Below are 14,434 nucleotides of genomic sequence, written 5' to 3' on the forward strand. Positions count from 1 at the left end.
GGGGCATCCCTGAAAATGGCGGCATGGAGAACATCCCGGCGGTAGTACGTGCCTTGTGTGTGCAGCTCATGGGAGAGACTTTTGATGCAGAAACAATGGGAATAGAGCGAGCTCATAGAGCTTTGGGTAAACCTAAGGATAACAAGCCGAGAGATATTGTTGTGCGCTTTTCAACTTATGCGTGCAAGGACCAACTGTGGCAGAAGGCTCGTCAGAATCCCGTGTTAAAGTACAATGACGCCCGTGTCTCCATATTTCAAGATCTTTCCTTGTTTACCTTAAGTCAGAGACGGCTATGAAACCAGTTCTTGAGATTTTGTTAAAAGAAAAACTAGCTTATCGCTGGGCTTTCCCCTTTGCAATATGTTTTGAACTCAAAGGGGAGCAGCACCGTTGTCGATCTGTGGAAGCCGCGTGGAAAAGTCTACAAGAGGCTGGATTAACCCCCACGGAATACATGCCATTGGGGCTGGCCTCCTCTACCAAAGACCGGCTTCAGAAGTGGAAGAGAGTGGAAAAGGCAACGAAACGACATGGAATTCAGACTTAAGATTGGTAGTCTGAACTGGTTTGATCACTGATAGGCTGGTATTATTATGCATATTGTACTGTTGTCTGAAACTTTACATTTGTTTGAATCAATCTGGCTGCTTATATTGGAAGGTGTGAGAAAGGGGAAGGATAATGTGAATGTGAAAAATGAAGGTGGGGAGGGGGAGGTGGGTGGGGGGATTGAAAGGTATCAATTTGGCTCCTGGGTCATTGTTCCTCTGTTGTCCCATTCAGTGGCTTATTGCGCTGTTTGGTGGGGGGTTGAGAGGGGGGAGGGGGAAGCGAGGGAATGGGGAGATATCAGGGTGGGGCTTGGGGGGGAGGAGATATGGGAGATTTAGGGAATGTGGGGAGTGGGGTAGGGTACGGTCCTTTCATCCATTAAGTGTTCTAGATACTGTGAGGTAGATGGTTGATTTTAAAGTTCTCACATATAATGTAAAAGGTTTAAATACTCCATTTAAATGGCATACATTACTTAATGAATTACAGCTGATACGCCCTCATGTGGTATTTTTGCGAGAAACTCATTTTCACAAAAAACATGAGGGCCTGTTGTCATCCCCGCAGTACCCGCAGATATTTTATGCTTCCGATGCTAAGGGTGCCAAGAAGAGGGGAGTGGCTATTATGTTCCATAAGAATGTCCAGATTCAGCTTCTGCACTCCAAGAGGGATTCTGAGTGTCGTTATCTTTTCATACATGTTATGTTGGAGAGGGAAGAGTATACCTTGGCAAGCGTTTACGCCCCTAATGAGAGGCAGGAGCGATTTTTTATGCACCTTCAGAAAGAGTTGCAGAACTTTGCCCGAGGTAAGGTGCTAGTGGCTGGAGATTTTAATGCTACCATGTAACCCAGGTTGGACCAGTCTGCTATTCCCTCCTCCAACGATTATAGAATTTCTAAAGCACTGGGGAATTTTGTAGAGGCTATGGGACTTTATGATGTATGGAGATTAGGACATTCAGGGAGAAGGGACTACACATTTAATTCACAAGTACATTTCTCCCACTCCCAGTTGGACTACGTTTTTTTTTTATAAAGGCCTGTCAGATGGGGGAGGCGATTCATTTATAGGACATACTACCATCTCAGATCATGCACCGGTCTGGGCAATAATTCCTTTCTTGAGGGAGGAGATGAGAGACCGCAGGTGGACTTTTAAGAACAGTTTATTACAGGACCTGGAGGTTGTTGCTAACTTTCGCTCTGTATTGAAGGAGTACTTTGATCTCAATATGGAGTCTGGACCAGATTTAGGTACAGTGTGGGATGTATTTAAAGCAGTGTCTAGAGGGTATTTTATTAAATGTGCTAGTCAGCGATCTAAGTTGAAAAGCGCAAAACAATATCTCTCGGCTTGTTATCCTTAGGTTTACCCAAAGCTCTATGAGCTCGCTCTATTCCCATTGTTTCTGCATCAAAAGTCTCCCACAAAGTGTGACTGGCTCAGTGTATGGAGCGTTTGGGTGCTCTGGAGAAGAGATATAGGGCCTTCGGTTCTGTGTCTGATTTCCGGAAGCTACAGGCGACGCGACTGGAGCTGGCAGCATTGCATGATGAGAGTTTGCAATTTGTGAATGCTCGTTTGCGACAAGTACACTATGAATGTACTAATAAGCCTGGTAGGCTGCTGGCCCCCAAGTTAAGAAAGATGAGGGCGAATAGACATATTTTGAGAGTGAAGGATGAAAGGGGAACTATGATATACACCTCAGATCGGATTAGGGAGCGTTTTGCCCATTTTTATGAGAAACTATACAAGGAGGATGCTGCTGTACAGACTGAAGCAATTGACCAATATCTGGCAGATCTGGGTATGTTGGTGTTATCTGAATCACAGAAGAGAGACTTGGAAGCACCAATGACTGTGAAGGAGGTGAGCCAGGTTATTAAAGCACTGCCGACGGGGAAGGTGGCGGGATTAGACGGATTTAATCATGAGTTTTTTTAAGACCTTTGTGGGGGAGCTGGCGCCCTATTTGACGTTGGTTATTAACTCCGTAAGGGAAGGTGCGCCTTTTCCGAAGTCTATGATGGAGGCCTGGGTGGCAGTGATTCCAAAACCAGACAAAGACACCACTGAGTGTGCATCTTATCGCCCCATTTCTATACTCAACACTGATATTAAAATCTTGGCAAAGGTGTTGGCGAATCACTTGGGTGTGATGCTGCCCAGTCTGGTACATCCAGATCAGGTTGGCTTTGTAGCAAACAGACAGGCTCTGGATAATATCCGTAGAACTCTGGACTTACTCTATGCAGCTCAGTCGAGGGCCTGGCCAGTGGTGTTATTGGGTTTGGACGCTGAAAAGGCCTTCGACTGAGTTCACTGGGGATAGCTAGATAAGGTCTTGAACGGAGTGGGAATCGGCCCGTATTACAGAACCTGGATTCAGGCGTTGTACACCTTGCCACAGGCTTGTGTGAGAGTAAATGGTGGGAATTCAGGGATGTTTTACTTGGGCTGTGGTACTCGGCAGGGATGTCCGTTGTCGCCTCTGCTGTTACCTTTGGCGATGGGGCCCTTGGTGATTGCTATTCGGGAGAATGTTGACATCACTGGAGTGCGAGTGAGGGCACAGGATTATAAAATCGCTTTATTTGCAGACGATGTGCTCTTATCATTAACTAATCCGGTGGTTTCTCTTCCAAACTTAATGAAAGAAATAGAGGCGTACTCAAGGGTGTCTGGGTATAAACTAAACGCGAGTAAATCCATTGGTCTGCCTGTGGGGATGTCGCCGGAGCAGATGGAGGCGCTGAGGACATCCTTTGCCTTTAAGTGGACGGCTCGGGACATTCGATATTTAGGAGTACAGATTCCAGGAAATTTATCAAAATTGTTTGCTGTTAACTACCCGGTTCTTCAGAAGGAGGTGCTGAGGGATTTAGATAGATGGAATTCGATGGGTCTCTCCTGGCTAGGGCGGATAGCTGCTCTTAAAATGAATATTTTGCCTCGTTTGCTGTACTTATTTCAGGTGCTTCCCTTACGTGTGTCCAGGGCATTTTTATCTAGCTTACAGGATAGCTTGTTTCATTTTATTTGGCATCAGAAACGACCGCATTTGCCGAGAGCTTTTTTGTATAAGAGTAAGCTGGCTGGGGATTTGGGGGTACCCAACCTGTTTTGGTATTATTGTGCTGCGCAGGCTAGATCGGCTGTTGAGTGGTTTCGAAGGGAAGATCATAAGCTGTGGGTACATACTGAACAAGATCTGGTGGGTTCCCATAAGTTGGGACATTTAATGTGGCTTCCGGTTAAATATAGGGGACAGGTTGACCGATTATCCGCCTATGGTGCAGGCCACTTTTTATTACTGGGATCTTATGTTTCCGGAGCGCCAACCTCCAGTGTCTGGATTGGCTCCGATTGTTGATAACCCTCTGTTTGGTCCGGGGGTGGGGAATGCTACTTTTAGTAGATGGGCGGCTTCGGGATTGGATATGTTGGGACAGCTGCATATAGGAGAGGGCTTAGTTTCCTTTGAGACATTGATGGCAGATTATGGGCTTCAATCCTGTGATAAGTATGCTTATGTGCAATTGACACATTTCTTGAGAGGGCCCGCCTATGTAGGATGTCGGCAGCGAGAGGTTCATCCCCTGGAGGAGTTATGTGTGGACTCTCGGAGTACACGAGGGATGATAACCTTTTTATATGGGTACCTGGTGACACGACTTAAGCCTTCCCAACTTCATCGTAGAAGGTGGGAACAAGAGTTGAACTTTACTTTATCAGATGTTGATTGGTTGAAACTGGAGAAGGGGATTTTAAAGTCTTCCATAGCGGTGGCTGTGAAGGAAAATGCCATCAAAGTTTTCTATAGGTGATATCTTACCCTGGTACGTCTGCACCATATGTTTGTTAGAGTATCTGAAGGTTGTTGGAGAAATTGTGGAGGAGTTGACACCATGAGCCATATTTGGTGGTCTTGCCCTAAGGCTATTGCCTATTGGAAAGGAGTTCGAGCTCGCCTTCAGGTTTGGTTGGGCAGGTTTGTGCAGTGGCATTCTTTAATCTTCTTATTGGGGCAGAGGCCCGAAGGCTTAACGGGTAATCAGTGGTTTTTGGTAAGAGGGATTCTCCATGCAGCACGCATAAATTTGGCAAGGAGTTGGAAATCGCCGTTGGTTCCCTCATTGGTGAGTTGGATTACAAAGGTGCACTATATATGTGAGATAGAGCGATTGACGGCAGCTACTACTACTACTATAAATCACTTCTATAAAGCTACCAGTCGTACGCAGCGCTTTAAAACTGAACATGAAGACAGACGGTCCCTGCTCAAAAGAGCTTACAATCTAAATCAGGTCAAACAGACAGGATCAATAAGGATAACCCTGCCTAAATGGGATACGGTGTGGAGACCTTTCTTGAATGCTTGTTCTGGATAAAAAGTTGATTGATTTGGATGAAAGGGTGGGGTGGAAGGGGAAGTTGGGGAGGGGGGTGGAGGAGGGGGGGTAGTAGGGCATGGGAGATATAATTCAAAATGACAAATCCTGAAGTATAATTTGTCACTGGAATGGTGTTGTTGTTTCTTGTGCCTTTTATTGTAATGTAATTTGTCATATTTTATGCAAACTTGTTATTCTTTGAAATGTGCTGAGTTGTGCATGGTCTGCTCTGTCTTAACAATGCTTAATAAAGACTTATATAAATCTAAAAAAAAAAAAAAAAAAACGATCAGAAACCATTTAGTGTGACATAATAGAGGAAATCAGGAAAGGGTGGGGGGATCTTTTTCACATCAGCGTAGCACCATGCAAACTGGGCCTGGAAGATTCAAACTGAAAGGATGGCTTCAGGCTTTCCAGAGCACAAACACTGCAATTATGTTTTAAATTATGTGGACATATTTTACCTCCTCTTTGGATTTTTTGCTTTTCTCATCATCCTTCTTTGTCTTTTTTAATGCATCTGCACCAACCACAGAAAGAACATTTCTTAATCTGTAACACACCAAAATACAAGCAGTTACTTGAAATATCTTTTTGTATATGTTCAATCAAATATTTTTAAGTGAATAAAGCAGAAGAAATTAAATTTAAATAAAAGCTTGAAACAGGAAAGGATTTCAACAATTTTATGATCCCCTGGACTAGAACTCACTCCCCCGCCACCTATGAGAAGACCAAATCATCCCTGCTTCAAGTAGGCATTAAAGACCTTTTTATGAGCTCTGGATTTTGGTGAGGACTGAGGTGATGGTTTGGGTATAGAGTAGAGCTGTACCAAATAGCATATTGTACTATTCAGCCAAATATGAATAATGAAAAAATATTATTTGGCCAAATATGAATAATGGACATTGAGCTTTAACACTAAATAAATCATACAATATACTATATAAACTGAAAGACACTTTTAAATTAGGCTAATATACTTAATACTGTAGCAAGTTTTAAATTTTGAAAAACTGAAAAACCACTAAGATGGAGTCAGCAGTCCAGCAGCGAGAGGGGTGCTATCCAGTCTTTTGCATTGAGTGTCACATGTATGATTATCTCCCAGCTGGTGAGATGTCATATGTGTGTGCCCGATGCAAAGAACTCCTAGCTCTTAGAGAACGTGTCCGTTCTCTTCAGGCTACAGTAGCAGACTTGGTGGAGCTGAGGGAGACAGAGAGGTACATAGAGGAGACCTACAGGGATGTTGTAGATAAGTCCCACCTCCAGTCTGGTAGCCCTTGGGCTACCTTGGAGGAGGTAGGTCTCCTAGAAGGAGAGCATCACCCTGGTGAAGTAGGAAGTACTCCTGTAGCCAGGACCTGCCCACCAGGGGATGTACTATCTTCTCGCACTGAGGATATGTCTCCAAGTGCTGCCTGGGAGGGAAAGGTTAGGACAGCCGTTGTAGTTGGTGATTCGATCATTAGGCATATAGATAGCTGGGTGGCTGGTGGGCGTGAGGATCGCTTGGTGACTTGCCTGCCTGGTGCAAAGGTGGCGGACCTCACGTCACCCAGATAGGATTTTAGATAGTGCTGGGGAGGAGTCGGCTGTCTTGGTACATGTGAGTACCAATGACATAGGAAAATTTGGGAGAGAGGTTCTGGAAGCCAAATTTAGGCTCTTAGGTAGAAAGCTCAAATCCAGATCCTCTAGGGTGGCATTTTCTGAAATGCTACCTGTTCCACACGCAGGGCCAAAGAGACAGGCAGAGCTCCGGAGTCTCAATGCGTGGATGAGACCATAGTGCAGGGAGGAGGGTTTTAGATTTGTTAGGAACTGGGCAACATTCTGGGGAAGGGGGAGCCTATTCTGAAAGGATGGGCTCCACCTTAACCAGGGTGGGACCAGGCTGCTGGCGTCGGCATTTAAAAAGATAGAGCAGCTTTTAAACTAGAAATGGGGGGAAGGCCGACAGTCGCTCAAAAGCGCATGGTTCGGGATAAGGTAATCTTGTAAGGATACCTCACAAACAGGGAAGATAGGGTTTCTGGATAGTGAGGTTGCACAACAGACCGTGGTAGGCCAGGTGCCCTTAAATACAACTAAAGATCAGACAAAAGATGGCAAATCAATAGTGTCAAGTACTAAGCATCATGCAAATAGGAACAACAAACATATTCTGAAATGTCTATATGCAAATGCTAGGAGTCTAAGAAATAAGATGGGAGGGTTGGAATTTATTTTGTTACATTTGTACCCCACGCTTTCCCACTCATGGCAGGCTCAATGCGGCAGGCAATGGAGGGTTAAGTGACTTGCCCAGAGTCACAAGGAGCTGCCTGTGCCGGGAATCGAACTCAGTTCCTCAGTTCCCCAGGACCAAAGTCCACCACCCTAACCACTAGGCCACTCCTCCACTCCACTAAATGAAAAACTGGATATAATAGGCATTACTGAGACCTGGTGGAAGGAGGATAACCAATGGGACACTGTCATACCGGGGTACAAAGTATATCGTAGTGATAGGGTGGACCACTGGTGGAGGGGTAGCATTGTATATTAACGAGAGCCTTGACTCAGATAGATTACAAATTCAGCAGGACACAAATCACACCTTTGAATCATTGTGGGTTGAAATTCCATGTATAAAATGGAAAAGGACGGTGATAGGAGTGTACTACCGTCCACCTCGCCAGGATGAGCAGGTAGACGCAGAAATGATAAAAGAAATCAGAGACACAAACAAAATGGGCAATGTGATAATAATGGGTGACTTCAATTATCCAAATATAGACTGGGTAAATGTAACATCAGGACACGCAAGAGATGTACAATTCCTTGATGAAATCAAGGACAGCTTTATGGAGCAGCTGGTGCAGGAGCCGACGAGAGAAGGAAAAATTCTAGACTTGGTCCTTAGTGGAGCGCATGATTTGGTGAAGTACGTTATGGTACTGGGGCCGCTTGATAACAGAGATCATAATATGATCAGTTTTGATATCAACTTTGAAGTAACTATACACAGGAAGTCAAATACGTTAGCGTTTAACTTTAAAAAAAGGAGACTATGATAAAATGAGAAGAACGGTGAAAAAAAAACTTAGGGGGGCAACTGAGAGAGTAAAAACTGTACAACAGGCGTGGACGCTGTTCAAAAATACCATCTTCGAGGCCCAGGCCAAACATATTCCGCAAATTAGAAAAGAAAGTCGGAAGTCCAAAACACGTGTGGTTGAAAAGTGAGGTGAACGAAGCTATTAGGGCTAAAAGAAACGCCTTCAGAAAATGAAAGAAGGAACCGTCTGAAAATAGCAAGAAGCAGCATAAGGAGTGTCAAAGCAAATGCAAGGCGCAGATAAAGAAGGCCAAGAGGGATTACAAAAAAAAAAAAATAGCATTAGAGGTAAAAAAACATAGCAAAAATTTGTTTTGGTATATTAAAAAGCAGGAAGCCAGCAAAAGAATCGGTTGGGACGCTGGATGACAGAGTGGTAAAAGAGGCGATCAAGGAAGATAAAGACGTAGCGTACGCCTTGTAGCGCTGCGTAAGCCTTGTAGCGCTATAGAAATGCTAAATAGTAGTAGTAGTAGTAGCTTCGGTCTTCACTGAGGAAGATTTGGGTGGGATACCGGTGTCGGAAATGGTATTTCAAGCGGACGAGTCGGAGAAACTTACTGACTTCACGGTAAACCTGGAGGATGTAATGGGGCAGTTCAACAAACTGAAGAGTAGCAAATCTCCTGGACCGGATGGTATTCATCCTAGCCTACTGACAGAAATGAAAAATGAGCCTGCGGAACCACTGTTAGTGATGTGCAATTTACCCTTAAAATTGAGCATGGTACCGGAAGATTGGAGGGTGCCCAATATAACGCCAATTTTTAAAAAAGGTTCCAGGGGAGATCCGGGAAATTATAGACTGATGAGTCTGACGTCGGTGCTGGGGAAATGGTAGAGGCTATTATCAAAAACAAAATTACAGAGCACATCCAAGGACATGGATTACTGAGACCAAGTCAGCACAGCTTTTGTGTGGGGAAATCTTGCCTGACCAATTTACTTCAATTGTTTGAAGGAGTAAACAAACATGTGGACAAAGGGGAGCCGGTTGATATCGTGTATCTGGATTTTCAAAAGGCGTTTGACAAGGTACCTCATGAAAGGCTACAGAGGAAATTGGAGGGTCATGGGATAGGAGGAAATGTCCTATTGTGGATTAAAAACTGGTTGAAGGATAGGAAACAGAGAGTGGGGTTAAATGGGCAGTATTCACAATGGAGAAGGGTAGTTAGTGGAGTTCCTCAGGGGTCTGTGCTAAAACCGTTGCTTTTTAATATATTTATAAATGATTTAGAGATGGGAGTAACTAGCGAGGTAATAAAATTTGCTGATGACACCAAGTTATTCAAAGTCGTTAACTCACAACAGGTTTGTGAAAAATTACAGAAGGACCTTACGAGACTGGGAGACTGGGCGGCTAAATGGCAGGTGATGTTTAATGTGAGCAAGTGCAAGGTGATGCATGTGGGAAAAAAGAACCCGAATTATAGCTACGTCATGCAAGGTTCCACGTTAGGAGTTAAGCACCAAGAAAGGGATCTGGGCGGTGGCGTCGATAATACACTGAAACCTTCTGCTCAGTGTGCTGCTGCGACTAGGAAAGCGAATAGAATGTTGGGTATTATTAGGAAAGGTATGGAAAACAGGTGTGAGGATGTTATAATGCCGTTGTATCGCTCCATGGTGCGACCGCACCTTGAGTATTGTGTTCAATTCTGGTCGCCGCATCTCAAGAAAGATATAGTAGAATTGGAAAAGGTGCAGCGAAGAGCGACTAAAATGATACCGCGGATGGGACGACTTCCCTATGAAGAAAGACTAAGGAGGCTAGGGCTTTTCAGCTTGGAGAAGAGACGGCTGAGGGGAGACATGATAGAGGTATATAAAATAATGAGTGAAGTGGAACAGGTGGATGTGAAGCGTCTGTTCACGCTTTCCAAAAATACTAGGACTAGGGGGCATGCGATTGAACTACAGTAAAGTAAATTTAAAACAAATCAGAAAAAATTTTTCTTCACCCAACGCATAATTAAACTCTGGAATTTGTTGCCAGAGAACGTGGTGAAGGAGGTTAGCTTAGCAGAATTTAAAAAGGGGTTAGATGGTTTCCTAAAGAACAAGTCCATAAACCACTACTAAATGGACTTGGGAAAAATCCACAATTCCAGGAATAACATGTATAGAATGTTTGTACGTTTGGGAAGCACGCCAGGTGCTCTTGGCCTGGATTGGCCGCTGTCGTGGACAGGATGCTGGGCTCGATGGACCCTTGGTCTTTTCCCAGTGTGGCATTACTTATGTACTTATAAATAATACAAGAAGCAACATGAAATCAGAGACAGCGAAGATGCTTACCTGTAACAGGTATTCTCCGAGGACAGCAGGCTGATTGTTCTCACTAATGGGTCGGCGTCCACGGCAGCCCAGGAACGGAGATTTTTCCAGCAAAAATCAACAAACTTTGTGACAGCTTCCGGAGCGCGGGACAGACGCACTGCGCATGCGCGGCCATCTTCCCGCCCGCGTGCATCCGTTCCCGCCTCATTTATATCAAAAAGCAAATAAGGACAACAACAACAACTCCAAAGGGGAGGTGGCGGGTTGGTGAGAACAATCAGCCTGCTGTCCTCGGAGAATACCTGCTACAGATAAGTATCTTCAATTTCTCCGAGGACAAGCAGGCTGCTTGTTCTCACTGATGGGGTATCCCTAGCCCCCAGGCTCACTCAAAACAACAAAAGAAGGTCAATTGGGCCTCGCAACGGCGAGGACATAACAAAGATTGACCTACGAAGAAACATCTGACTGAGAGTGCAGCCTGGAACAGAATAAAATGGGCCTAGGGGGGTGGAGGATTCTAAACTCCGAACAGATACTGCAGCACCGACTGCCCAAACCGACTGTCGCGTCGGGAATCCTGCTGAAGGCAGTAATGAGATGTGATTGTGTGGACTGATGACCACATCGCAGCCTTGCAAATCTCTTTTATATTTCAACTTTTTTATTGTGGAAAATCAAAGCAATACAATATAAACTTCAAGCATAGTGTATACACAATTTGTCTCTCTTATTGCTCTATTTAAATACAACATTTACATTTGACAACTTTAAGATAATTTGATCCCCTTTCCCTACTCCCCCTCCCACCCTCTTACCCCTCCTCCCTCCCTCTTCCCCCTCATCCCTATCTCCATTCCCCCCCCCCCTCAATTATTCCATGTTGTACACCATACACTGTAGTTATTATCTATTATTCTATGATAAGGTATTGACAATGAGACTTCGTCCTTTCTGGGTCATTTTATCTAAGTAGCATCCCCATATTTTAAGAAATCGGATTTTCCTTTTGCAGTGCCCTTTAGCCTCTTTTGCCTCCCATACCAGTAATTGATGTACCCGGTTGCGCCAATGCCAGAAATTCGGTGGATTGGCCGCAGTCCAATATTGCATAATATATTTCTTCGCTACAAGACATAATTTTCGATATAATATTGTTTTGTCAGCGTGCAGTCTCGATTGTGACTCTTTCATATCTAGCACTAACTGCAGTGGGTTCATTTCTACTCCTCTGCCCAGTATACAAGAAAGGAAGCTAGCTATTTGTCTCCAGTAGCGCTGTATTAATACACATCCCCAAAGCGCATGATATATAGTATTATCATATCTATTACATTTCAAACAAAGAGTTGTCTCAATACCCCCAGACTTATATACAGTGGGGGAAATAAGTATTTGATCCCTTGCTGATTTTGTAAGTTTGCCCACTGACAAAGACATGAGCAGCCCATAATTGAAGGGTAGGTTATTGGTAACAGTGAGAGATAGCACATCACAAATTAAATCCGGAAAATCACATTGTGGAAAGTATATGAATTTATTTGCATTCTGCAGAGGGAAATAAGTATTTGATCCCCCACCAACCAGTAAGAGATCTGGCCCCTACAGACCAGGTAGATGCTCCAAATCAACTCGTTACCTGCATGACAGACAGCTGTCGGCAATGGTCACCTGTATGAAAGACACCTGTCCACAGACTCAGTGAATCAGTCAGACTCTAACCTCTACAAAATGGCCAAGAGCAAGGAGCTGTCTAAGGATGTCAGGGACAAGATCATACACCTGCACAAGGCTGGAATGGGCTACAAAACCATCAGTAAGACGCTGGGCGAGAAGGAGACAACTGTTGGTGCCATAGTAAGAAAATGGAAGAAGTACAAAATGACTGTCAATCGACAAAGATCTGGGGCTCCACGCAAAATCTCACCTCGTGGGGTATCCTTGATCATGAGGAAGGTTAGAAATCAGCCTACAACTACAAGGGGGGAACTTGTCAATGATCTCAAGGCAGCTGGGACCACTGTCACCACGAAAACCATTGGTAACACATTACGACATAACGGATTGCAATCCTGCAGTGCCCGCAAGGTCCCCCTGCTCCGGAAGGCACATGTGACGGCCCGTCTGAAGTTTGCCAGTGAACACCTGGATGATGCCGAGAGTGATTGGGAGAAGGTGCTGTGGTCAGATGAGACAAAAATTGAGCTCTTTGGCATGAACTCAACTCGCCGTGTTTGGAGGAAGAGAATGCTGCCTATGACCCAAAGAACACCGTCCCCACTGTCAAGCATGGAGGTGGAAATGTTATGTTTTGGGGGTGTTTCTCTGCTAAGGGCACAGGACTACTTCACTGCATCAATGGGAGAATGGATGGGGCCATGTACCGTACAATTCTGAGTGACAACCTCCTTCCCTCCGCCAGGGCCTTAAAAATGGGTCGTGGCTGGGTCTTCCAGCACGACAATGACCCAAAACATACAGCCAAGGCAACAAAGGAGTGGCTCAGGAAGAAGCACATTAGGGTCATGGAGTGGCCTAGCCAGTCACCAGACCTTAATCCCATTGAAAATTTATGGAGGGAGCTGAAGCTGCGAGTTGCCAAGCGACAGCCCAAAACTCTTAATGATTTAGAGATGATCTGCAAAGAGGAGTGGACCAAAATTCCTCCTGACATGTGTGCAAACCTCATCATCAACTACAGAAGACGTCTGACCGCTGTGCTTGCCAACAAGGGTTTTGCCACCAAGTATTAGGTCTTGTTTGCCAGAGGGATTAAATACTTATTTCCCTCTGCAGAATGCAAATAAATTCATATACTTTCCACAATGTGATTTTCCGGATTTAATTTGTGATGTGCTATCTCTCACTGTTACCAATAACCTACCCTTCAATTATGGGCTGCTCATGTCTTTGTCAGTGGGCAAACTTACAAAATCAGCAAGGGATCAAATACTTATTTCCCCCACTGTAATTGAACTTGGGTAAAATAAGCTCTATGAAGCACCCTATACGCACATTCCCTATAATCTGCACCTCCTATTATGCGTGGGATATCTTTTATCTGTGCAATAATATCCCAGGATTCCAATTCCCGCCCCACATCCTTTTCCCATTTCTGTCGAAGCTGGGTCAGCTCCTTCCCAGGAGCCAAGCCCCATAGCTTCTGATGTATGTGAGATATAGACGGAGCATTTTCAGAAATCTCATCAAAAAAATTCTGTATTTTATTGCCTAGTTTGTCCTTCAGTGCTTCTTTATTTAATGTTTGTATGTAATGCTTAAGTTGGCAGTGCGCGTATCTGTCACCCCATCCTTGCACCCCCTGTGCCAACATCTGCGACAGCGGTTTTATATTTCCGTTCTCTCCCAATACATCTGCTAAGCAGCTCACTCCTAGTTGTTCCCATCTATCAAAAGTTCCATTCTCCAGCCCCGGCACAAATGCCGGATTGCCCTTGATACTTAGGAATTCAGTTGTTCTCGGGTCCCCTCCTAGTAATGTCCCCAAAAATCTCCATGCTTCTCTTATGGGCATAAGCAGAACGTTCTGTCTAAATCTGTGTGGAATCTCATTTTTCTGTGAATGTACTAGTGTTATATAATGATATGGGCTAAAAAGCGCCTCTTCCATCTCAAGAGGAGTGTGTACCGGGGATTGAGCTATCCAATCTCTCACCTGGCGTAGGAGGCATGCCATATTGTAATATTTAATGTTGGGAATTCCCAAGCCCCCTTGTCTCCATCCTCCCAGCATATATTTCTGCTGCATCTTAGCTCGTTTCCTGGCCCAGCAAAACCTGAACACTAAACGATACAATTGTTTTAGGTCTTTCTGCAGCAACGCTATGGGCAGGGTCTGTAGTACATAGAGCCATCTCGGCAGTATCACCATTTTAATGAGACAAATCCTCCCCGTCAAAGACAGTGTCAGGGTGCCCCATGAGTCCAGTTGTTGTGACGTCTGTTCTAATAGTTTTATAACATTTAGATTATATATCTCCCTCGGTCTAGATGGCAACAAAATACCCAGATATGTAAAATATTTATTCGCCCGTTTCAAAGGGAGTCCACCCGGCCACAG

At 44.5% G+C, this 14,434-nt stretch overlaps 1 protein-coding gene across 4 annotated transcripts in view; it reads right to left on the minus strand.

Annotated features, from left to right (window-relative positions):
- The window catches only part of PRPF4 (pre-mRNA processing factor 4), a 682,089-nt gene that overhangs the window by 369,607 nt on the left and 298,048 nt on the right, over positions 1-14,434 (minus strand). For all 4 annotated transcript variants that reach the window (XM_030206511.1, XM_030206510.1, XM_030206512.1 and 1 more), the window contains exon 4: positions 5,426-5,513. In XM_030206511.1, coding sequence (XP_030062371.1) covers positions 5,426-5,513 — 88 coding nt within the window. The remainder of the gene's footprint in view (positions 1-5,425; positions 5,514-14,434) is intronic.

The sequence above is a fragment of the Microcaecilia unicolor genome, chromosome 6, assembly GCF_901765095.1.
Source record: "Microcaecilia unicolor chromosome 6, aMicUni1.1, whole genome shotgun sequence".
Lineage (NCBI taxonomy): Eukaryota > Metazoa > Chordata > Amphibia > Gymnophiona > Siphonopidae > Microcaecilia > Microcaecilia unicolor.